This window comes from Psittacula echo, assembly GCF_963264785.1.
Source record: "Psittacula echo genome assembly, chromosome: 3".
Taxonomy (NCBI): Eukaryota; Metazoa; Chordata; class Aves; order Psittaciformes; family Psittacidae; genus Psittacula; species Psittacula echo.
The window spans coordinates 19,790,632-19,815,403 of NC_137736.1; the positions used below are offsets into that span (position 1 = coordinate 19,790,632).

Here is a 24,772-nt window from a genome sequence, read left to right on the forward strand (position 1 = left end):
TCAAGCTAAAATACTGGCTATTTGCATTATTTAGCAGCCATCTGTGAACACCAATGTTGCCTAACTTGTGTGCTCTATTTCAGCAAATTCATGATGACTTAATGCTATAGTTATTTTGATTGTGCTTCCCTGATTGATATTAGTGATTTTGGTACACTCTCTTCACGTTTCTAATTAGGACTTTGAAACAAAAACAGACACTGTGCTTCTCTGGCATATAACTGGAGAGGGACGTCCCTCAAACTCTGGAACACTGAGGAAAAGAACCGCTCCCAAAATCTTTCCCAGACTTCACACACAGTTCTGAGCAGCACGACTCTGACAACAGAATCAGTGTCATATGGATTAAGCTAAGCCTACAGTGCAGACAAGTAGTAAAGCTAATAACCCACGTAATTTCTTATTGAATCCTGTTGATTTAAAGTGCTCTCTAATAATCTCAGATATGAATGGTAAGGTTGACAGGAATCAGCCTTGCAGGAAGATATGGCCTGAACAATCAACTCCTCTTTACCACACTTCACAGCTACTCAGAGATAAGGCCACCCACTTATACTGCATGCAAGTACAATAACCAGAGTTCTTCCGTACCACCCAGCCTACTTCAATTGCTCCAACAAAGAGCAACTTTACTTCAGCTATAGCAGGAGATGACATAAGGATACCTACTTGTGCTAAGTTTGCAAAGGGCACACATAAGATAAAAATGCATTTATTTGATTCTTAACAATTATTTCTTTTGGGTGCAAGTTATGTGGCAGGTAGTGAGCCAGAGACATCTCCCAAGCATCCACAAAGTGCACAGCAATTCCTGAGAACATTTTTCTCATTACAGAATCAAGCTGAAAGGAATACCAATCACTGTTAAAGAGGCTCACTTCTGGCCCAAGCTCCTGAACATTGGCAGTTCTGATGATGATTGAAGTCTTGGGGCTGCGATCCAGCAATTGAATAATTGATCTCCGAATGTTCCTCAGCCGCTGAATATACACTTCCACAGGGAAAGTGCTGAAGTGGGACCATATAGTTATGGCTATCACGGTGTTTCTCCCACCCACTATGCCGTTCAGTTCATTGGCAACGTAGCGCAGCTCACTGCTAAAGACTGTGGAGAAGCGAATGGGTGGCCCATGACAGCGGAACTTCAGTAGGATATTGTGCTTCAGGTCCACAGACATGAAAGGCCCCACGTTCTTAGGACTCCCCAGGTTAAATTCCACTAGATCTGAAAACCCAAGAGCAAGCATTAGTGAAAGATGACATAAGAGATTAACACTGTCAAAAAGATGCTAGGACCACAGGGCAAAATCAGCAGTAGATAAGGAAATCTGAGCTTAATTCTGAGAACTCTAAAATGAAACAGAAGGTGAGTATCATGCATGTTTCAGCTGCATATTTCAGAGTGGAGTTTCTGGGTGTTGAAATATGCAAGAAAGCACACTTCAACTTCACAAGGCTGTTCATGCCTTTCCCAAAATATTTCTTTATCTCTCTCATAAAAGATATTTAACAAATAGACTCCTTCAGTCATCGTTGCCCTATGAATCCCATGTCCATGGAAATCCTCCTGGCAGCTTCAGGACTCCATTAAATTTAAAGATGACTTCATAGAATCATAGAATAGTTAGGGTTGGAAAGGACCTTAAGATCATCTAGTTCCAACCCCCCTGCCATGGGCAGGGACACCTCACACTAAACCATGTCACCCAAGGCTCTGTCTAACCTGGCCTCGAACACCACCAGGGATGGAGCATTCACAACTTCCCTGGGCAACCCATTCCAGTGCCTCAACACTCTTACAGTAAAGAATTTCTTCTTTATATCCAATATAAACTTCCCCTGTTTAAATTTTAACCCATTTCCCTTGTCCTATCACTACAGACCCTAACGAAAAGTCCTTCCCCAGCATCCCTATAGGCCCCCTTCAGATACTGGAAGGCTGCTATGAGGTCTCCATGCAGCCTTCTCTTCTCCAGGCTGAACAGACACAACTTTCTCAGCCTATCTTCATACGGGAGGTGCTCCAGCCCCCTCATCGTCCTCCTGGCCCTCCTCTGGACTTGTTCCAACAGTTCCATGTCCTTTTTATGTTGAGGACACCAGAACTGCACACAATACTCCAAGTGAGATCTCACAAGGGCAGAGTAGAGGGGCAGGATCACCTCCTTCAGCCTGCTGGTCATGCTCCTGTTGATGCAGCCCAGGATACGGTTGGCTTTCTGGGCTGCAAGCGCACACAAGACCGGTCCCAACACCAATCCCTGATGAGGGACACCACTCGTTACTGATCTCCAGCTGGACATTGAGCCATTGACCACAACACTTTGCATGTGGCCATCCAGCCCGTTCTTTATCCACCAAGTGGTCCATCTATCAAGTTGATGTCTCTCCAATTTAGAGACAAGGATGTCATGTGGGACAGTGTTGAACGCTTTGCACAAGTCCAGGTAGATGACGTCAACTGCTCTACCCCTGTCCATCAGTTCCATAGCCTCATCATGGAAGGCCACCAAATTGGTCAGGCAGGATTTCCCCTTAGTGAAGCCATGCTGGCTGTCACCAACCACCCTGTGCTTTTTCATGTGCCTTAGCATGCCTTCCAGGAGAATCTGCTCCAAGATTTTGTCAGGCACAGAGGTGAGACTGACTGGTCTGTAGTTCCCTGCGTCATCCATTTTCCCCTTCTTGAAAATGGGGGTTATATTATCTGTTTTCCAGTCATCGGGAACTTCACCTGACTGCCATGATTTTTCAAATATGATGGACAGTGGCTTAGTAACTTCATTCGCCAGCTCCTTCAGGACCTGCAGATAGATTTCATCAGGTCCCATGGACTTGTGCACATTCAGGTTCTTAAGATGGTCTAGAACCAGATCCTCTCCTACAGTGGGCCCAGGGTCTTCATTCTCACAGTCCCTGGGTCTACCTTCCAAGACTTGGGTGGTGTGGTCAGAGCATTTGCCAGTGAAGACTGAGACAAAGAAGTCATTAAGAACCTCAGCCTTCTCCAAATCCAGGGTAGCCAGTTCTCCCTATAGCTTCCAGAGGGGGCCTACACTGTCCCTAGACTGTCTTTTATTCACTACATACCTATAGAATCCCTTCCTGTTATCCCTAACATCCCTAGCCAAGTTTAATTCTAACTGGGCCTTAGCTTTCCTAACCTGGTCCCTAGCTTCCCAGACAACATCCTTGGATTCTTCCCAGGCCACCTGTCCTTGCTTCCGCCTTTTATAAAGCCTCTTTTTTCCCTCTAACTTTCCTCAGCAGCTCCTTATCCATCCAAGGAAGTCTCCTGACCCTCCTGCTGCACTTCCTTCTAGTTGGGATGCAACACTCCTGAGCTTGTAGTAGGTGATCCTTGAATATCAACCAACAGTCTTGGGTATCCCTGCCCTCTAGGGCTATATCCCATGGGACCTTACTAAGCAGGTTCCTGAAGAGGCCAAAGTCTGCTCTCTTGAAGTTCAGGGCAGTGAGCTTGCTGCACGCTCTTCTCACTATCCTGAGGGTCTCAAATTCTACCATCTCATGATCGCTGCAACCAAGGCTGCCTTGGAGTGTCACATTTCCAACCAGCCCTTCCCTGTTGTTGAGCACAAGGTCAAGCATGGCACCTGTACTTACAGGCATTAAGGAGTCTCAAAGTCTGTATTCCAACACAATTTAACTGCTTTAGGGGTAAGGGGTGAGGAAGGAATATCTAATTGGCTACTGAAATTCAGTTTTTAGGTTAAAATAAGGAAAACACAAGAAAGGGCTCAAAACCAATCAACAGAAATGGAAGTCATTTGCTACTTCATTATAAAGTCATTCATGTGACTGGGATGCTGCAAGGCCTTACAAAGCAACCCTAAGTGACTTCTGCCATGCCCCCTAGGTGGCCACCTTAACTCACAGCTACCGCAGCAGTCCTCACTGGTGAAACATGGGCAAGGACAACTTTGCAGACACCTTGTGGCCTCATTTCCAAGGCCTACATGTTTCCAGTGTCTGCTCTAACAATTGACTAAATGCCTATTTACCAGGACTCCCAGTAATGTTTGTCTTTCTTCTTCCTTTACATTGTCATCCACTAATATCAACTTTTGTGTTTGAGATGTGAGAAATAAAACCATGCAAAGTTCTTTAAGGACAAAACCAAATGAAGAAAAAAAGAATTAACCTGGAACAAATGCTGTCAGATATTCAAACCATTGCCTTATTGTAGAGTCTCCAAACAGGTGGATTACTTTTCCTTGTAAGCACTTGGTTATATCATCTGACTTGTTAAAATGATGGATCCAGTGTGTTCTGGACCTCCACTGATCTTCATAATAATAACCAGAAGGTGAAGACGTAAAATATTCAGCTCTGTCTATACTGCTTGAATCTGCAAGAGAAAAGTTCTTTAAAATTAATGTATAGCAAAAACCAACCTCCATAACCTTCATGGACATATTGCCAGTGGTGTATGAACATCTTTCCTAGTTTAAATCAAAAGAGTATGATGTATCACGCAGATTAAAAAGCTGAGAGAATCACAGATTCATAGAATAGCTTGGGTTGGAAGGGACCTTCAAAGCTCATATATTCTAACTATCCTCCAATGAGCAGGGACATCTTCAACTAGATCATGTTGCCAAGAATCACATCCAGCCTGGATGCATCACAGTTCTGAAGCCTGATGCATCATCACCCTTCTTTAAGCTCAAGTATTTCACCCCTTCTACCTCAAAACCTTCAACTACAGGCCAAGTTGGCTGAACTATTAAAGTTTCACTCGGTTCACGTCACATGGTGTCTCTGATGATAAAGTACAAAGTAGTGAGTACTTGTCGCCTTCCACAATTGGACAGACGCGCTCAAGGGTGCTTGCTTGCACACGGTACAGAGCAGCAGGGAACGTCCGTGCAGCGGCGCTCTGCTGCCCCCCAGCTGCCATCCTACCGCCAGCAGCGCGGGCCACCAACCCCAGCGCGGCAGCCTGGGACCAATCAAAACACAAGCAACCAAACAAAATAAGCCCGTCCATGGAATTACAGATACACACACCAACACTCCTGCTCCGACCACACAGGCTGCAAAAGTGAAGTCCGGATTGCCAGGACTCCAAAGCTTGGAAATGCCAGAATTAAAGCTATGACCCAGAATTTTTTTATGTGTCCTTTGAATGTATGATTTACAAGTTTCTAATTCCATAGATTTCCTACTTTCTCTCTGCTACCTAGCCCCTTCCCCTTTTACTGCCCAAGATAGTTGGCCCCCTAAGGAGTAATGAGACTACCCCAGGGAAGCTTTCTTCTGTAGGATGCCTACCAAACTTGCAGACGTCAGGCAATACCTTGCAAACAAGGGCCAGAGGTTAGAGGAAGAGAAGCTGCAATCTCATAGTTATGTCAGCCAAACATTGCCATGACCAAAATCATGCCAGGGACTGTTGTAACTGTGTAAAAGTACATGCAGAGAAATTCCAAGCATCCTCTGGTAGATGCTTCATTATAACACAGGCGTAGCCAAACTCTAAACACTCAGTAAAATCAGACCATAGGCATCTTTAAGCACCCATTCCTAACCAGCATTTTCGGTCTCACTGTGTGCAATATGCTCTGTGTCTTGCATTAGTAGATGTTAACCTCCTTAGTTAACATCTAAGTTTTTACAGGGACACTGTAAAAAGCAAGCTACTATTCTGTTTGTATAACACAAAACACTATAATTATGAGTACCACAGGACAAGGCACTAGAAGACTGTATCTCCGGATGATTCTTTAAATCAGGCAACAGGGACAATGAAGGAAGAGGAAAAAACTCAACTAGTAAAGTTGACTCCTCTAATATGTATAAAACAGGAATCTTACAAAGAAAAGGAAAACACCTTCATATGATCATGTAATTAAAGAATAATTCATCATGTGAATTCACAACTTCAGTTCATTTGCTTCTTAAATTTTGATGTAAAAACATTTGCACTATTTATCTCTTAAAGCAATTCTTAGACTATACATAAATATATAAAAATGGTCCTAGAAAAACTTTTTGATGCCTCATGCTAAACCTAATACCAGCATTTCAAATCAGTTTTGCTCCAGAATTCAGAAATTCAGAATCCAGGTAGTCTGGATTTTATAGAAGAGAGTAAAAGCTCCAATCTGAACAGTTACAAACCAGGAATAGAAATAAAACTTGTATTTCAGAAAAAAAAGTTTTAAATGTCAGCTTGATCTACATTTACCCTTAAACAGAAAGGTATGTGCAAAAACAAGAACAGCAGAACAATGCATTTATGTGCCATCAAACCTAACAAATCCATACATCCACCACCATTATACCAATGTGTTAAGTTTATTTATTCAGAGACCGTTCTTCTTAGACAGAATTTCCCTGAGGAATACTGTGCTACTGCTATCAACTCTTTCTAATCCAGCATTACTTCTCAGGAAATGCAGGCAAGCTTTGATCCTGAAAACTCCTGAAAGAAGGGCAATGTAATCAAATTTCAAATTTGCAGCAGTTTCTTCAAGGAAATACATAGGATAAAAAAAGCAGCAAAAAACATCTCATCTAAAGGATGTGAAGAAAGAAAGTGGGGGGAAATGCCACTGGCCTAATAGCAGCACTCTTTTACTAGTGAAATGCAAACCTAAAAGCAAGAAATGCTGTAGGCTGTTTTCTGTTAAGACATTATTGCTCATGTCATGAACTCTGCCTTTAAAGTCTCCTACAACCTTACGAAAACACATCTGAAATGCTTTCAATCAAGAAGCAATTCTCTGTGTATCACACAAAATGAGTCATACAGGCTTTAAGATGTATATGGATATGAATGAGATAAACCCTCTAAGTTTAACTTATTACAGACTGTCTCTTTCTTCTGTTTTTAGACAGTGTGTAGAACAATTAGGTTCTGGTCCACAACTGCAGGTTGTGACATCATGTGGTTAAACAAATGATAGTAATGCTTACACGCAAATTGCCAAAATCTGATAGCCAAAATACTTAAAGAAAGAAAGTAAGAAATGCCACACAGCTGGGTTTGCTAGAGGAACTTGAGAGCTTGGTGAGCAGTTACTGTATGACTATTTACAACTCTGAGTAAGTGCTAGAAAAAAGACACTTTTGAAGAGAACAACCTTTTTTATTGCCTTTTGTTAAAAATTCCATTTATGTATGTAATTTTAGTCAATTTCATTGTTAGAATCATAGAATAGGTAGGGTTGGAAAGGACTGTAAGGTCATTTTGTTCCAACCCCTTTGCCATGGGCAAGGACATCTCACACCAAACCATGCCACCCAAGACTACATGCAACCTGGCCTTGAGTACCACCAGTTAGTACTAAACTTATATTGCATATTCATCTTCTAAATACAAATTTAAAAGTTAATTTATATTCCATGCTATGAAAACAAGCAAATCGATTATTACCTCATGCCTATTATTCTTTTTATAAATTCAGTTATGCATTACAAACAGGAATCTTATGAAGTTCACTTTACCTGTAAATGCCTTGGGCTTTACAATCACTGAATCAGGTCCACTGGAGAGTATTGGCCTTTTGATATTCACATCACTTGGAAGAAAAAAAAAATATTTGTAAAATTAACAGTAAAATTTGAAGATAATACTAATTTTTTTTTAATCACTTCAAATAAGTACATAAGACTAAGAACTTTTAAATTCAAATTTACTCTACTCGCTATAGCTGAATTCATTCTGTATTATTTTCCACTATCATTATTCTGAATCAGAATTCAAAATTTCATAGCACTAGAACACAAATCTTGCACACACTTTTACTGGCACAAACCCAGATCAAGCTATCAGAGGTCTGCAAGATGCTTTGTGGGATTTACCACAAAGAGGGAACTTCTCAACTTGTACATGTACCACTGGCAGGAGACAAGACACTGAAAGGGTACACTACTGCATCAGCAGCTCCCAGCTCTGCCAGTGCTCTACAGGTGCCTATCACAGAAAATACTTCTGCTGAGGTAGTTACTGCTTTTAGCCACTGCAATCCCACAGCCTGCTCTGCAGCACACAGTGGAGCTTGTGGCAGTCCAGCACCTCCAGTTCTAGCTATAGCCTAGGCTGGAAGGTGTATCCCCTACCCTGGGGGAGACAGTAGTACCAGCTGATGTTCAGAGATCTCCAGTAATAACTTTGGTCTTCCGGTAGGACAGCAATTTGCTGAATATAGAAAAAAAGCTTATCCCCTTAAGCACCAAGAGACTTCAGAAGTACTTGCTTGTGAACATCAGTGGATTCTGATCACTTTGTGTTGGACACACATCACTACTGTACAGCTGTGACAGTTGCAGAGGTTTAATACTAAACTATTCTGTCTTTTGTTGCTGTTTAGAAGAGAATCCTTTTCCCAATGTTTTTCTCCATGTAAGAAATAAATAATTCAGAATTTCTATAAGCAGTTTCAGTAAAGGATCTCAAAGGTGAATGAAACAAAAACCAAAACATGCAGGAAAAAAAATAATAAAATCCCCCTTCCATTTGGAAACCTCACCAATCAGTATCAGCCATATGTTGCAGGTGAACTGCCTGAGGCACAGAAAGTCAGAAGACCCACTTACAAGCTTTACAAGGAATAGCGAAAAACCATTTCCGCTGATATTTATGGTTGATCTCCGGCTTTCAGTTACAAACATGCACACACTTTCCTAATTAAACTATTGGGAGCTGCTACTCTAAAGCCTTTCCCAATTTAAAACTCAAGTGAACATACTGCCGCAACATTTCAACATCATTTTTTGGAGAGCAAGGCGATAGCCTGCAACTACAATTCTGACACTACACAGTAGCTAACTATGTCTAATTTCAGCTGAGGGTATATCCAGAAGCAGTTCTATCACATCTACCCATGCACTAAGGGATATATTTTTTAAAAAATGCTGAATGCAGAAGAAAAAGATGGCTGTGAAACTAATTAGGTTCAACACTTCATATAACATGCACAGATCATTTCCACTTGCAAAGGTTTTGTTCAGAGGTTTGTTCTACCAAGTGTTTTCTTCATGACTGTCTTAAAATTATTCTTAAGATTTAAAAGGAACACATTGCATTAGATGCAAGATGGCTTTTGCTGAGGGTAAAAGCAATTGTTGTTTTGTGTAAAAATAAGACTAAAACTTGGACCTTTTTAGGTAGCTCAGACTTGGCAAAAAAAACACCCCAAAACATCTCAAAGCATTGTTATCTGTATTGCAAGTGTAGGTGTGGAAACAAAATAAGGAAACACTTCCTCAAACCACCACCAGATTGCATGCTCTTCAATTTAGCAGGTGCACCAGGGTTGAATTCAAAGCATAGAGAGAGAACTACATTCCAAGATTCTTTAGTTTAAGATTACTGTGCTCTTGCACAGCTGAATGGAAGGAAAGAAACTATTCAACAATTCACATCAAAAACCTGCTTCTGCAGATACACACCTCCTCTAAGGCAATCTGTAATATTTCACCAATAACCGAAAGTTTGTCTTTAAGTAAATGATACTTGACTGACTATACATCAATTCAATAACACACATACCTTTGGAAAAAGAGGCTTTCTTCTCGTGTCAGAAGACCTTTTTGATATCCACCCTTGGCGTGGCTGATTCGGCTGGCACAGGGGAGTTTTCGAGGCTTGTAACAGAACCATGGCTCACCCGTGTAGAGATCTGTGAAGTTACAGACCGGGAGATCTCCAGGCAGGCAAATATTACACTCAGTAGTTTCGGAATACCTCCCAGACTTGAATAAGCTTTTGAAATAGACCCTGTCAGGCCTTTCTTCTCGTAAACGCAGGAGGACTTGGATTGCTTCACTTGGATGGACAAGTGATACAGAAACTTTGACCTCCCCTGGCCAAAGCAAGGTAAAGAAGACTTTGTAAAGGCCATTGTGGCAATCTACAATCTTTCCTGTTGCTCCAGCTTTCAGCAGAGGAGAGTGAATTCGTGCCTGTAGATAATCACCACCATATTGCTTAGGTTTTCCTTGGAAATCCTTCATATGAACAAGCACCTCTAACTGATCACCCACCTTGAAGAACCTGCTGGGTTTCACAATCACAAAGTCACTATGTGCTGGATCAGTGCTTTGTACAAAGGCAATTTTGCCATCAGGCAACTTCGGCCACTGTATTGCAGCAAGCAATGATTCCTGTTCCGCTTGTTCTCTTTTGGACAAAGTCTGCTGCTTATAACCACAGTAAGGCTTCCTGGCAGTTTTAGTTGTCTGTGATAGAGAACGCTCAACATTGTTTTCTGTTATCCAATTTGATCCTGAAACTGTGTCATCATCCAGGTGCTGAGGAGGAAAAAGATTACCTGAAGCTGTGCTATTAAATGAAACACTATGAATAATGGATGCTTTGTCACAGAATGATACCAAGAACTGGGATTTGCTTATAGAGCTTCACATGTGACCAAATGAAGCAACTTTACTAGGAGACACAAATCTATTACTTTGACCATGGGCAAAGAAACAGATGGTCAACCTGTGAAAAGAGGCTTTAATATATAAATCAGGTCAAATCTTCTCTGTGGCAGTATTTTGAATGCCAGTATATTCTGTAAATATCATCAATCTAGAAAAAATTACAAAAGGTTGTATAATTAAATAGGAAATTGTAACTCATGTTTAATTTTCTTCCTGTAGCAATATTATAGTCTTTGAGCACAATGAGGTCTAATAGCTGCTCAATACAATGCCAGGAAACAGGGTTTCTTTGAGACATTACACCACGGATGAAGCTAAGGTACCCCCTGCACATGCCTTCCAGATTAGTCTGTTGCATGTAGCAGCTGCAGTCACTTATCTGCTTACATTCACATTGCTTCCTGTCTAATTATTTGAAATGTGGAATTCCCTGTGATGTACAGATTGAAAGAAACAGAAGAACACTTCAGGGGCAATGAGTTCATGAAGTGGTGGGCAAGTAAAATAGTCTGGGACAAGCTAGGACTAAACCAGAAAAAAAAAATTATATTTAAGAGTTTAAAAATCTATATTCAGCTTCCTCTAGAGTCAAATGAAACACAAGCAAAGCATTCCCTCATCCACACAAGAGTTTAAAAACTAAAATAGTTAAAAGAGTGCTAGACTAAGAGAGGTGGCTTCTGCTATGATTTGAGATCAGTGTCCAAAAAATGTATTTTCATGCAAATGACTGCATAGCACAGTCTAAGACTCCAGAGCAACCTGTGAGATTTCTAATCAATAAATCCAAACTTACACCTCATATGTGCACAAAATTACAGTCAATGAGTACTTAATTATCAGGTGTATGTTGTAGAGCTTTATTCATACTTGAGTGTCATAGAGAAGCAAATAATTTTTCAAGCAAAGATTAAAATTATACAACATACCATTCTCATGGCATCAGAGAATATGCCAGTTTAGACTGAGATTTCTAAAAAATTTAAACCATACTATTTTATTTTTTGAAAAGATCATTGTACATACATTCTAGTGTTTTCTGTTTACTTCCTCCATAACTAGCTGCCCAGTAATGTACTAAAATTCCCAGCATTTACGTTAAAGCCATAAGGCTTTATTGTTATAAACCTTTCTTAGTCCATTGAAATATCATTTACATGTACACACTAAATAGTTTCCTCCTGCTGCCAAATTTTATTTGACTTTGCCAGTATATTAAAGGCATTTGAACAACACAGAGATTCAATACATTTTTAGAAGAAAAATAAACCTAACAAGCAATAGGAATGCACAGGCTTTTGAAGCCTGTTACTTAAGAAGCTGGTTTTGATTGGCTTAAGAGGATGAGCACACTAGGATGCAGGATGGATACACAGAATCTTCTCTGTTGAATAGCCATACTAACTATAAAACCTGAAATTGTAAATTGCTACATTTTAACTGTGAAATGTAAATTGACAGGTATTCACAGATCTGTATTCACAGATGTTATTATCGTAACAGAAAGCTTTTGCTTCTCTTTTACATTTCCAACCAGGATGGAATAAACTTTCCCTGAAAACCATCTGAGGTAATTTGGAATTATTTCTATTTTCCAACAGAGCAGGCAAAAAGGAGAATGTATCACTGCACATTACTTCATTAATTCAGTTGATTTCAGGCAGAGCTAAGAATGAATCTTGGGCACAGTTCTACTTTAAATCTTGCCTACGTGCATTCTCAAATTAAGCCAAGTTTCTATTTTTGGATACCTTTACAACTTCTTCCTTCCACTTGCTCATGCATATACATAACACAAATATTGCTGCATGAAAATATTTTTTTAAAGTTAGTTATATTTCTTCTGTGTGTTTCATAAATACTTGTGTTCATTGTAAGCTCTCAAGAGACAGTTTCTGTATTTCAGTTGGTTCTTCAGTGACTGGTATTTCAGGTCAGGGGAATAAGGAAAAAAAGAAATCCTCTCAAATGTGGGAAAGAGATAGCTACCTAAGAAGGCCTTAAAAACAAACCTATCATTATATTTTACCACCTATAAATTTCTTGAGGATTTTTAACCCAGTATTTCTGTCAGAGATACAGACAATCTCGTTCATGGCCTCGCTAGCCTTTCTGAAGTCTTTCCAAGGGCATACCTATATCTTTTAGTGGGAAAAGTTGCAAAGAACACCGAGCCAAAAAACTTACGCATTCAAAAAACAGAGCAGAGAACATAGTTCCATGTCTCTAAAACAATTCTCCTACACAGCCTTCTTAGCAAAGCACAAGGCCAAAGCTCTTCATTTGTATTTAGCCACTGTTCCAGACAAGCACTGTCACTTCAATTGCAGCATCTGAGGTTACGACCCACTAAGCAGAATAGATCATACCACAAATATTTCCTCAGTAACTCTTCAAGGGGAAGAGAAAAATAAAAAATCTCTATGAAGGTAAAACCACAGATGATTCAACATCTTGAAGGACCATTCTTTCTCTAACATCCATGTTCATCTTTACACTCCTCTCTCAAGCACAAACAGGACCATACATTATTGCAGAATGCAATACAGCTTACATGTGACAGTAAGCCACACCACTAATACTTACAAATGTTTCAGCTCAATTACTCATCTTTTAGCATTCTCACTGCCAACTAAACAAAAATCAGATATAACATATAGACCCACCCAGACAATTATGCTCTTAAATATATTCTAGAAGGGTCACAGGGTACTTGGTTAGACCCATAATGCACACTTGTCCTCAGTTAAATGTGATTATCTTGGTGGCTGATAAAAAATGAAATATTTCAATTGCTAAAAAGGTAGAACTCCATCTCAAAGCCTAGTATCTTCTACCAGCTGTGACCCTTAGCATGGTCTGGTACATTTAGAACAATTGCTGTAAACCTGCATGTCACTAAGAGCAGAAAAAGCCACAAGAGAGCCCCACGTGACAGGCATCCATGGAGGGGAAGTACCAGTTTGCCCAATAGACAGTCTGAGTTTATGCAGCAGACAAATAATGAAACTGAACAAATAGCAATTACTGAAAAGTCAGTCATCTTACTGTCTAATTTTACACTCCAGGCACTTTATTCCTATTTGTTGCCTACAGAAGGCATGAGATCAGTTCACTGTCTTTACTGCCTCGCAGCACTGAGTGGGTGCCAAGTCACTCTAAATGTCAAAGCAAACCCTAAAAAGCCATCACCAGACAGACAAATGTTCCAGCAATAATCCAAATAAGATGACACAGTTATCTTTTGTAGGCACCTGCAATTTAGCAGCAAGAATAAAAAATTTTGTTACATAGTTATCACACAAGAAACTGCCTCTCTCCCTATATACTCTCTTTAATAAGTGCTCTTAAATAAAAATGCTCACAACCAGCCCTGAAGTGGTTCTGTCACTCTAAAGGCAATTGGTACAACTATACAAACCCTCCTGTATCATACAGGTATGATGTTGCTCCTCAGCAACAAGCCTGATACTTTGTGGAAAATTAAACTGTTGAACATTTTTATCCATCTAGCTGTGTTTGCAAAAAAAACCCAGCAAAAACATTTCTTCTGGTACTATAAAGCAGTGGTCAGCTGTGGGCCTCAAGGGAGGAGTTACTCCATACTAAAAACTGAATTAAACAGTAAGCAGGCTAGCAGATGTTTTGGGGACAGCTTGATTTTTTTTTTTTTTTTTTAACACAAGGTAGGAAAAGTAAAATTCTGACATAGGTAGGACTGTTGAGAGAGTATCATTAGTAGCTTAAGAATTCAAGAGTGAAGATTACAACATGAAAAAGTATAAAATCCTAAAGAGAAAAAGCAAGGAGGCTAGCTGGGAGCTACCTGATAAGTGCCTTTAGCTCAGCCAGCTAGATTAGATGATTTGAGGATGAGAAGTATGTTTGATGCATTTACAAATACATTTTCAACAATAAGCCCTCCTTCCAGAGCCTGAACAGATTTGGTGTGAAATATCTGAATATCTGAACAGATATTCTGTGAAAACGTTCTAAGCCGGAAAAGGCTTTGATCCCTATGCTGAAAAGAATCAGCATAGACACCTATACTAGATTGCCTGGAAAGCTGTGCCAAAGACACAGACAAATATCAGAGCAGGTCCATTCAGAAAAGTCAAGACAACAAAAGAGGTTAGAGTTGCATGTTACACCAAAAAGATTTACCTGTAACACAATTCTTAACTGAGTTTGGAATGTGAGATGTGTAAAGATCAAAGCCACGTGGATACTTATCATGACTAGCGGGTGAACACCCATACTTCATATTTAATTTCACTCTCAAAGCTCTGCAAGAGCCCTTTTTCTAAGAAATGTAAGTTTAAAAAAAAAAAAAAATAGTCTAAGATTCAAAATACCACCAATGTTCTACGTGTAATATCCTGGGGCTGAGGACAAGGGAGAATAAAACCAAAATTCTACCTTCTGTGTTACACAAAAATAATCATGCTAACTCAAAAGAAAAGTCCATCAAACACAGTATTTTGATTTCTAGTATTTTCCAACAGCAGATATGTGAGAAAAGAATACAGGCCAAACATGCTGTGATATTTACTCCTGTTTCTGCCACTTTCTGGCTTAAAGATGTCTTAAAAACTAGAGTTGACATCTTTAAGATGCACTAAAGAATTTATCTTCTGTGAATTCATGCAGGTTTTTTAATATATGCATTTAGCAGCTACAGTCTTACTGCAAGGATTTCTGCACCTTTGATGCAATCCATAAAAAAACCACCCCTGCTTCATTTGAATTCAGCATCTGCATTTTTTTTATTTAATGTCTTCACTAGTACTGGAATAGGAAACAAACATTCATTCTTTAGTTATCGATCCTGCGTCAGTTGTGATTTTAGACTGCTCAGACACTTTCCTTGCCCTTATCTTTACCTCTTCCAATTCAGCTTTATCTTTTTGGGGGTGAGAGGGGATTTTATAGCCCCTCTTTTGGATCATTTAATTTGGGCATCACTAGCCAGAAAAAAAAAAAAAAGACTTGGCATAAAACAAAACAAACAAACCAAAACCAAACCATAAAGCAATTATTGATTGGCTAACACACATAAAAGATAGCTATAATTTAACAAGGTGCCAGGCTGAGCATTATTATGCTCACCCACCAAATGCTGCACTGAATAGCAAACTGCCAAACAGGCAGCCAATGGGCAGGGTCAGCCTTCAAGGTTCCCTAGAACAGAGCCTTGGTGATTTAATCTGTCTTGACTTTAGTCTGGGGTTACTCACTAATGCAGTTTGAAAGTACCACTGCACTAAAGGGGTAAGTAAAATGAGCAAACATGCAAGTCAGACACAGCAAAGGGAAAAAGAAAAAGGCAAAGAGAAGTTGCATCAGTACAAACTGGAGATCAACTAGCTAGCTGACAGCTCTGCAAAAAAAGACCTAGGGATTCCAGTGGACAGCAAACTGATCATGTGTCAACAGCATAGTACTGTAGCAGTGAATTAACAAAAGCATAACTAGATTATCAAGCAAAGTTATAATTACCCTCAATTTGGTCTTGGTGAAGCTATACCTAGAATACAGTGTCTGATTTTTGGACACCCTCATACCACAGTTAAACTGGTGAGCCTGGCTAAGAACCCCTGAGATGATTAGGGATCTGGAGTACATGACAGAAAGGGAACCAGAGTTTTTTGTTTGGTTTGTTTTAAAGTCTGGAGAAGACCAAGAGGGGATCTAACTGCAGTCTTTCACTACCTAAAGGGAAGTTACAGAGGAACTGGGATCAGATACACTAAAAGGACAAGAGACAATTTCCATCTGCACATAAGAGAAGCATTATTTACCATGAGAAAGGTGCAGCACTGCAACAGGCTGCCTAGGCAGGTTGTGAAACCTGACCATCCTTGATTATTGTCAAAACACAACTCAGCAATACCCTGCGCAATCCAAGCTAACTAATCAAATTAGCCCTTTGAGAGGGTTGTTGGATTAAATACGTCCAGACATCACTTCCAGTTTCAATTTTCTATGATCCCAAGTGGTATCTAAATGCCATCAGTCACAATTCTGACCTTATACTCAGAGAGGTAATGTCGCTCAAGCCTTCTTGGAGAAGAAACAGGCTCCACTTACCTCTAACTGAAAAAAATTGTGGACCAGCACCACAATAGCCAGTAGTGCCATAAGCAGGCAGAAGATCTGCAATCTGAACGAGTCACGCCACATTGTCCACTCATGCCTCTCTCTCCCATGTTAGGTGCTGCCATGACTTCCATTCACAGCAGACATGAATGTCATTTCGTCTCAGTAGTGCACAAGAGAATTCAGGTGATTTCTGCTTCATTCCTGCAAATGCATTTACAAAAATTATATTAAGCCCCAAAATATTAATAGAAGTCAAGTTTAACACTGAAAGCATATAAATAGCAGAACTGTGCACAGCAACAACGGATACAATAAAACTGTTAAGACAGATTTTTGTGGCATTATTCTGAACAGTACTATCCAGAGCAAAGAGGTAGCTGGTCTCTTCTCACAAGTAACAAGTGACAGGACAAGAGATAATGGCCTCAAGCTGCGTCAGGGGAGGTTTAGACTGGATATTAGGAAATATTTCTTCACCAAAAGGGTGACCAGGAATTGGAACATCTTTCCAGGGAAGTGGTGGAATCACCATCCCTGGAAGTGTTCAAAAACCATATAGAAGAGGCCCCTAGTGACACGGTTTAGTGGCGGTATTGGCAATACTTGGGTAACAGCAGGACTTGATGAACTTTGTCTTTTCCAACCTAGTTGATTCTGTGATTACGTTACTTAACTCTCTTTGGCATGTCAAGGCAAAAACCTCATTATAAAGCCAGTTTCACCAAAAAAGCAAGAGAAGAGTGCAAGATTTCTTTCTGGCAACCAAAAATAAAGAAACAACAACCACCCTGTTTACCTGTTAGGCCACAGAACCACCATCCAGCCATTACGAGACCAAGACTAGTGGGTTTGGACCATTTACCTGATTAGAGGTCCCAATAAGTTGTTCTTAAAGATTAAGGTCTGAAGCAAGTCTGGATAGGCAAAAGATATTTTTCACCTATCAGTTAAACAGGAGTATCAGAGTTGAATGCATTAAAACTCAAAAATTTCTATAACATTAAACTACACCCTTCCTGTTGGTTGGTTTGGTTTGTTGATTTGTTTGGGTTTTTTTAGTCATTCCTTCTACATCATGTAGTTCTATGTAGCTTTAATGGCAAAAAAGTAAACTTCTGTGAAAAATGCAAGGTGCTGGGTTTTGTTTCTTTTGTTTGTATTTTTTTTTTTAAATACAATATAATAGAAGTCATGCTTTTAATAAAATTTAACTTTCATGAAATATATTCCTTGAGGTTGCCCAGTAGCTGATCTATTATAAAATCACAGATTTAACTGCTGAAAAGGAGTTCTTACAGCTTATTACTTGTTCAGTTTGACTCAGATCTTCCTTCTTTTCTAGACGGACATTCTGAGGCAGTCATTTTACAAGCAAAAAGGGTGCCGTTCTTGCAGAAGGAAAAGCTCTAAACTTGGAAACAGACAACAGATGGCAAGAAGAAACACTCAAAAGATACCAATCACTTCAAACCTTATTAACAAAGCAGTGTTACTCATACAACCATCCACCAAGTGTAACAACATAGAATCATAAAATGGTTAGGGTTGGAAAGGACCTTATGATCATTTAGTATAATCAAATTATTAGATAAATTTTGTATAATTTTCTATAAATAGTATAACAAAAAAGTTATACTATTTATTAAGACTATATGAAGAAAGTTGTGTAAACTTAAATTAAACAATATCATAGAATCATAGAGTAGTTAGGGTTGGAAAGGACCTTAAGACCATCTAGTTCCAATCCCCCTGCCATGGGCAGGGACACCTCATCATGTCACTCAAGGCTCTGTCCAAACTGGCCTTGAAGTAATGATACATTAAATATCAAAATTAGCTAACAAAATCATTCATTATTTAATGAATTTGAATGAAAGATAGAAAATTGAAATATATTACTGGTATAACAAGGACAGTCTCAAAATAGACCCCACATCAAATTGCTTTACAGGGATTATAGGGATTATAATTTCAAATGCTTTGCTGAGAATCACAGAGATTGTATTTCTGACTGATGAACAAACTTTGAAAGACCAAGACATCCATTCAAGTAAAAGCATTGAACTGACAAAATGCAACAAAATTTCATTGTAGAAACAGCTGTGTGCTAATATAAAGTATTAAATTTGTATAAAATACCAACTCAGGTTTTAAACCATAACTGCTAATGAATATATCTAAATACATTAAAATCATAATTTAAGGCCATAGATGACTATCTGAGGAACAGAAGGAAATACACTAGAGAAAAATTAGATTTCCAATTTGCTGAGAATTATCTGAATACCACTGAAAAGCACAAGACACTGAAAATCAATGGAATGCAATTTCACAGACTTAAATGGGCCACAGAAGCTAATAGCACGTATTTTTGTTCAAAAGTTTTTGTTCAAATTTTTCTGTATTTCTGTAAACATCACATGTTTTAAAACATTCAAATGTACAGGTTTAGAGCTGTCTTTATACTAAAGGCCTTAACTTACTTCCAGTTTCGTCAGCCCTGAATTATTGATCAAGTTCATTTTTCACATAATGGAAGCATGCAAGTACACCACAAAAGCCTTAGATACTTACCCCATTCTTGGAGATCCTCTAAAGCTATCCACAAAAAAGGCCAAAAATAACCTTGGAAACAACACTGGGGGAAAATCATATATATATATATAAAGATATATATATGCACACACAAATATTTAATAAAATCTCACATATTTATGGTTTGCTTGCAGTAACAAAAAATAACATAGCAGGTAAGACTCCTTACCCATAAAATTAGTTTTATTTCTACGCTAACCTGGGGGTGTGGCGGGTGGGGTGTTAAGTATTTTAATTTCTTTTAAATTCAGTCCTGTACCTTTGAGTTTTCCTCTATTAATTATTAAGCATTACCCCTCTCAGCTATGTTCTGTTATTACATACCACATTTTTGCCTAAGGTTAAAAACAGAAACCAGCTCAATGACATTTTTATGAATAGTATTCAAGTTCTCTCATGCTCAGGACTGTTTTTTTGGGTTTGGTTCGGCGGGTTTTGGGGTTGGGGATTTTTCTCCAAGTCGTTCAGTCTTATCAGCTCTCTATCCCGGTACTTCTCTAAGCCAGCAGCACTACAAAAGCACGTATTAGCGCAACCGCTTCAAAGAGCTGTCAAGCAAACCGCTAAGGCAGACAAGCCGCTAACTGGCGACGCCGAGCCAATTTCGCTGAGGCACAAGGTTTTTAGGCTCGAGACACAACCACAGAAAACCGAGTTCGCGCCACTGTTTCTCCCAATTCAGCCTTGCTCCCCAGAGAGCGGAGCTGACATTCAGAGGTCAGTGCCGGTTGCTTGCCAGAGCTCAGGCTTTGCGGTAGCTCCGTGCAGCTGCTCTGCTCTAGGAAAACAAGGCTGCTCCACACCGAAGTGTGAGCACTACCTGGGTCCTCGCCCGCAAATAAGGGATGAGAGAAAGGAGACAAAAAAGCAGCCAGCAGGAAGCACTGCCGCCGGCGATGTAAATGGTAAAGCTGTATTTTACTGCCTCGGAGGCACTTTTTCTCTCGCTTTTCCTCCCACAGCACACCTCGGCTTCGGGTGGGCAGCCCCGTGCAACAGCCCGGGCACACGCCTCAGGACCTGCCGGCCTCCGGGTGACACGGCAACTTGCACCCCTCGGCGGGCGGCCCCTGCACATGCAGCAAGCACCTCCAGCCGCCGCCGACAGAAAGCCCGACCGATGCCCGCAGCGCGCCGGTGAGGACGGGCCCAGCCGCAGGAAAATGGGATCCGAGCGGACACCCACCAACCCCCAAACCCTCACCTCAGCCGGGCACCCGAGGCCGCTGGGCCTCCCTGCCGCACCCCCGCCCAGCTATTGCCCCTCCACAGCGCCGCTTCTCCAGCCACATTTTACCCTGCACACCGCCGGCACCCCACGCCCCCTCACCGCAGCCCCAGCCGTTCCTCCGGGCCAAACATCAACCTCGCCCCCGACGCGGAGACGGCTGGCGGTATACCCATCGGCCCCGCTGCCCCGCCTGCCGCCCCACCCCCGACACCAATGGCTGCCGCCGTCGCACCGCCCCCCAGTCCCGCCCTGCCAACCACCGCCCCTAACGGCCACCGCCTCGCCCAGGCTGCAGCCCCGGCCTGGATAGAGAGCGCAGGCCGCGGCCGAGAGACCCGGCACCAGCAGGGGAAACTCTTGATTGAACCTGAACCTGGCGGAGTTCTGCACCGCTGGCGATGTTCAACTGCGCTGAAAACAGTGATCGTATGAGGAAGGAAAACCGTAAAACCGCACACACCCATCGCTGGGCATCCTCTGTGCTGAGAAGGGCACTAGTTAGTGATAAAAAAGAGAAATAAAAGTCCCTGTAATGTTTTGAGTCACAGTGGGTGAAGCCAAAGAAACCAGGATGCGGGGAGGCTGGTACAGAGTGCAGGTGGCATCATGATGCTCCCCACCTGCACCCCCAGTCAAGAGACAAGGTTCTGATAGGAACATGGATCACAGTCTGCTGAGCCTGAAGTGAATATGGGAGGAAGCAGGCATAGAACAGCGAGACGGCTATTAAGGAGGGCCAGCTGCAGGAGCTGAGGTAGGGAGACAGGTACACAGCAGCAGTGTCAGGCAAAGCCAGCTGCGTTAGATGCAGGGCTTCAAAATGCTCAAGGAGCTTCATGCAGTCAGCATTGGATTTAGCATGCTGCACCAGAGCTGAGGGGTACCTTCAATGTGACAACAGGTCATCTGCAACTGGATTTTCCATCACTTGTAAACACCACGTAAGTTTGGGAATGTCTCTTTCCAAAATGTTCACCCTCTAGCAGTTGTTTGCATGTGTACAGGTTAAAGGCTCAATGTTAGTTTCAGCAAGAAATACTTGACTTGGTTAAAATCAGGAACAGAGACAGAGCAGCTGAAATAGTCCTGTGAACATAATATTTCAGCCATTAAAAATATTAAATGCTTACTTGTCTTCTGCCCTCATCCCCATCAGCCTATTTTGAACTAGTTAAGTGATCTTGCTTCTATTTTTCTTCTCTTTTCCTCACATTACACTGGTGATTACTTGATAGAGATAGAAAGCAAAAGTCCAACAGGCACCAGTATCAGTCAAGAATTAAAAGCCATCTGTCTGTATAAGCAGAACATTAAAAGACATTAACATTGACATTGCCAGGCCATAGAAGGGAATGGAACAGGCAATTACGAATATGAGAAAGCAGGTGAGAAAGGTCACCTGCTAGCAAAAGCATAGCTACTCCATGTGCTTAAGACTCTCAGTGTCTGTGAGTAAAGCCAGAGAATAAAAGACCAAAAGGGCAGCCAACATGTCATAGAAGTAGTATTGAAATTGGGAACAAGTAAGCCACAATGAAGAGAGGACAAGTAAATGAAACCTACCCCAAGGAGCTCAGCACTACAAGACAGCTGTGGGGTGGTTCTTGAAAACACAAGCTCTACTAATAGCATGTGCATTTGCCTTTAATTTTACATTGAAGGAGCTGTAGGAGCTAATGATGGAAGAAAAGAGAGTTCAGGCTGTAGAATTTCTCAGTCATCCTATTTCTTCTCAGGTCCCACAGCATCCATACATATAAGCATTGGTAATCCCCTCAGCTCATTTTCTGTGCATTTCCCACACCAGAAAACATGCTGCAATTTTTCAAGGGACTGGAGAACTTCAGCTAGTGTAACAAAAATGGTCAGGAAGAGACATCATAAAGTCTGCTGCTTGAATGCAGTTCAGCAGAATGCTAACAAAACAGCCCTGACTGCTAGACCACTGTTCCTCACAACCCTACATTGAGACTTGGTTAGGCTTTTGTAATGGGTTATTGCTTTCAGCTCAACACATGAACAGTTTCAACACCATGTGCCACATATTTTACATTTTCCAGGGCATCCTACATGATCATGGGCTTCCCAGTTTTCACAGACAAATTCTAGAGTGTTGGAAGTTAAAGATTATGACTGGTTTCATTTGGGCATCCTGTACACGATTTTCCTCTATTTCTTCCTCAGTCACTGAAGTCTTGCATGTTATGAGAAAGAGCAGCTGTGCTGGTTTTGGCTTGGGTTAATTTTCATCATAGTAACTAGTATGGGGCTGTGTTTTGGAAAACAATGTTAGTTACACAGTGATGTTTTCATTACTGCTGAGCAGTGCTTGCACAGAGCCAAGGCTTTTTGTGGCTCTCACCCTACTAGCAAGTGGCTGGGGGTGCACAAGGAATCAGGAGGGGACATGGCTGGGATAGCTGACCCCAGGTGATTCAAGGGATATTCCAGACCATATGGTGTCATGCTCAGCATGTAGAGCTGGGAGAGGAAGAAGGATGGGGGGCCATGTGGTGTGATGGTGTTTGTTTCCTGTTATGCATGATTGAGCCTTGTTTTTCTGAAGATGGCTGAACCATTGCCTACAGATGGGAAGTTGGGAATGGATTCCTTGTTTTGCTTTGCTTCTGTATGTGGCTTTTGCTTTACTTATTAAGCTGTCCTGATCTCAAACCATAAGTTTTCTCACTTTTACTTTTCCAATTCTCTTGTCCCACCAGGCAGCTGTGCAGTGCTCAGTTACCAGGTGGGATTAAATCATGACATCAGGTAAACAGGATCTTGGCAAGGAAAAATGGGGTAGACTAGAGCCATCGCAAAGCTCTCACATTCACGAATTCTAACAGAAACAACCTAGGCTGTGCACAAAAGCATCCTCTGAGCAATCCTGAAGCAGTCCCCACTCGGACAACAGGCACAATTATCCAGGGGGTATGTTCACTCCGTTGGTCTTGATGGTCCCAGACCAAGGAGCATGCTGGATTGCAAGACTTGAGGCAGTCACATGCACCTTTCCAGATCCACGAGTTATGATAGAGTGGCACAAGGGACATGTCTGAAAACATCCTCATGTATAGCCAAAACCTGTGCCAGGCTATAGCCAGGAAATGAGAATGAGCTCTGTCAGCAGCATGGGTAAAGTTGAGGAAACCCATGCCAAAATCTCTGCGTGCTGTCCCATGTAGGCCAAAGTAGTACTTTCTACCTACACCCTAAATTGATGCATTACGTCACCAAAGATCCTTCACAAACACAGTACTATGGCTTGTAATCAATGACATACTGATGAAAGCTACGCTTGGACGTAGTGGTTTGTGCTTCTGAAGCTGTTTCAGTACAGCAGAGAAAAAAATTAGTGTTCACACAATAACACCTGAGTGAAGGGAAAAATACCTCACCTACCATTGGGACATGATGAAATCCATCTGCGGGTCCTGAAGGAGCTGGCCAATGAAGTTACTAAGCCACTGTCCATCATATTTGAAAATTCATGGCAGTCAGGTGAAGTTCCCGATGACTGGAAAACAGATAATATAACCCCCATTTTCAAGAAGGGGAAAATGGATGACGCAGGGAACTACAGACCAGTCAGTCTCACCTCTGTGCCTGACAAAATCTTGGAGCAGATTCTCCTGGAAGGCATGCTAAGGCACATGAAAAAGCACAAGGTGGTTGGTGACAGCCAGCATGGCTTCACTAAGGGGAAATCCTGCCTGACCAATTTGGTGGCCTTCTATGATGGGGCTATGGAACTGATGGACAGGGGTAGAGCAGTTGACATCATCTACCTGGATTTGTGCAAAGCGTTCAACACTGTCCCACATGACATCCTTGTCTCTAAATTGGAGAGACATCAATTTGATAGATGGACCACTTGGTGGATAAAGAACAGGCTGGATGGCCGCATGCAAAGAGTTGTGGTCAATGACTCAATATCCATCTGGAGACCAGTAATGAGTGGCATCCCTCAGGGACTGGTGTTGGGACCAGTCTTGTTTAACATCTTTGTCGGTGACGTGGACAGTGGGATTGAGTGAGCCCTCAGCAAGTTTGCTGATGACACCAAGCTGTGTGGTTTGTCTGATACGCTGGAGGCAAGGAATGCCATGCAGAGGGACCTTGACACGCTTGTGAGGTGGGCTGATGCCAACCTGATGAAGTTTAACCATGCCAAGTGCAAGGACCTACACCTGGGTCGGAGCAATCCCAGGCACAGCTACAGGTTGGGCAGAGAAGAGATTCAGAGCAGCCCTGCAGAGAAGGACTTGGGGGTGTTGGTCAATGAGAAAATGAACATGAGCTGGCAGTGTGCGCTTGCAGCCCAGAAAGCCAACCGTATCCTGGGCTGCATCAACAGGAGCGTGATCAGCAGGCTGAAGGAGGTGATCCTGCCCCTCTGCTCTGCTCTTGTGAGGCCTCACTTGGAGT

General features: G+C 41.5%; 1 protein-coding gene across 7 annotated transcripts; it reads right to left on the reverse strand.

Annotated features, from left to right (window-relative positions):
- On the reverse strand, positions 1-20,523 carry NXPE3 (neurexophilin and PC-esterase domain family member 3). 7 transcript variants are annotated; one of them, XM_080614101.1, is made up of 9 exons: positions 20,444-20,473; positions 19,093-19,156; positions 17,815-17,929; positions 17,315-17,432; positions 16,507-16,719; positions 9,524-10,284; positions 7,477-7,550; positions 4,166-4,372; positions 1-1,225 (listed from the first exon to the last, which is right to left on the reverse strand). In XM_080614101.1, the coding sequence occupies exons 5-9, from the start codon at positions 16,597-16,599 to the stop codon at positions 675-677; spliced, it is 1,686 nt and encodes a 561-aa protein (XP_080470227.1). In that variant the 5' UTR covers positions 16,600-16,719; positions 17,315-17,432; positions 17,815-17,929; positions 19,093-19,156; positions 20,444-20,473; the 3' UTR covers positions 1-674. The 7 variants fall into 7 exon arrangements, with proteins under 7 accessions (XP_080470227.1, XP_080470229.1, XP_080470225.1 ...); XM_080614103.1 differs by lacking the exon at positions 17,315-17,432 and having other exon boundaries at positions 9,524-9,936; positions 10,018-10,284; positions 17,815-19,156; positions 20,444-20,523; XM_080614099.1 differs by lacking the exon at positions 17,315-17,432.
- Between the last annotated feature and the right edge of the window lie 4,249 nt (positions 20,524-24,772).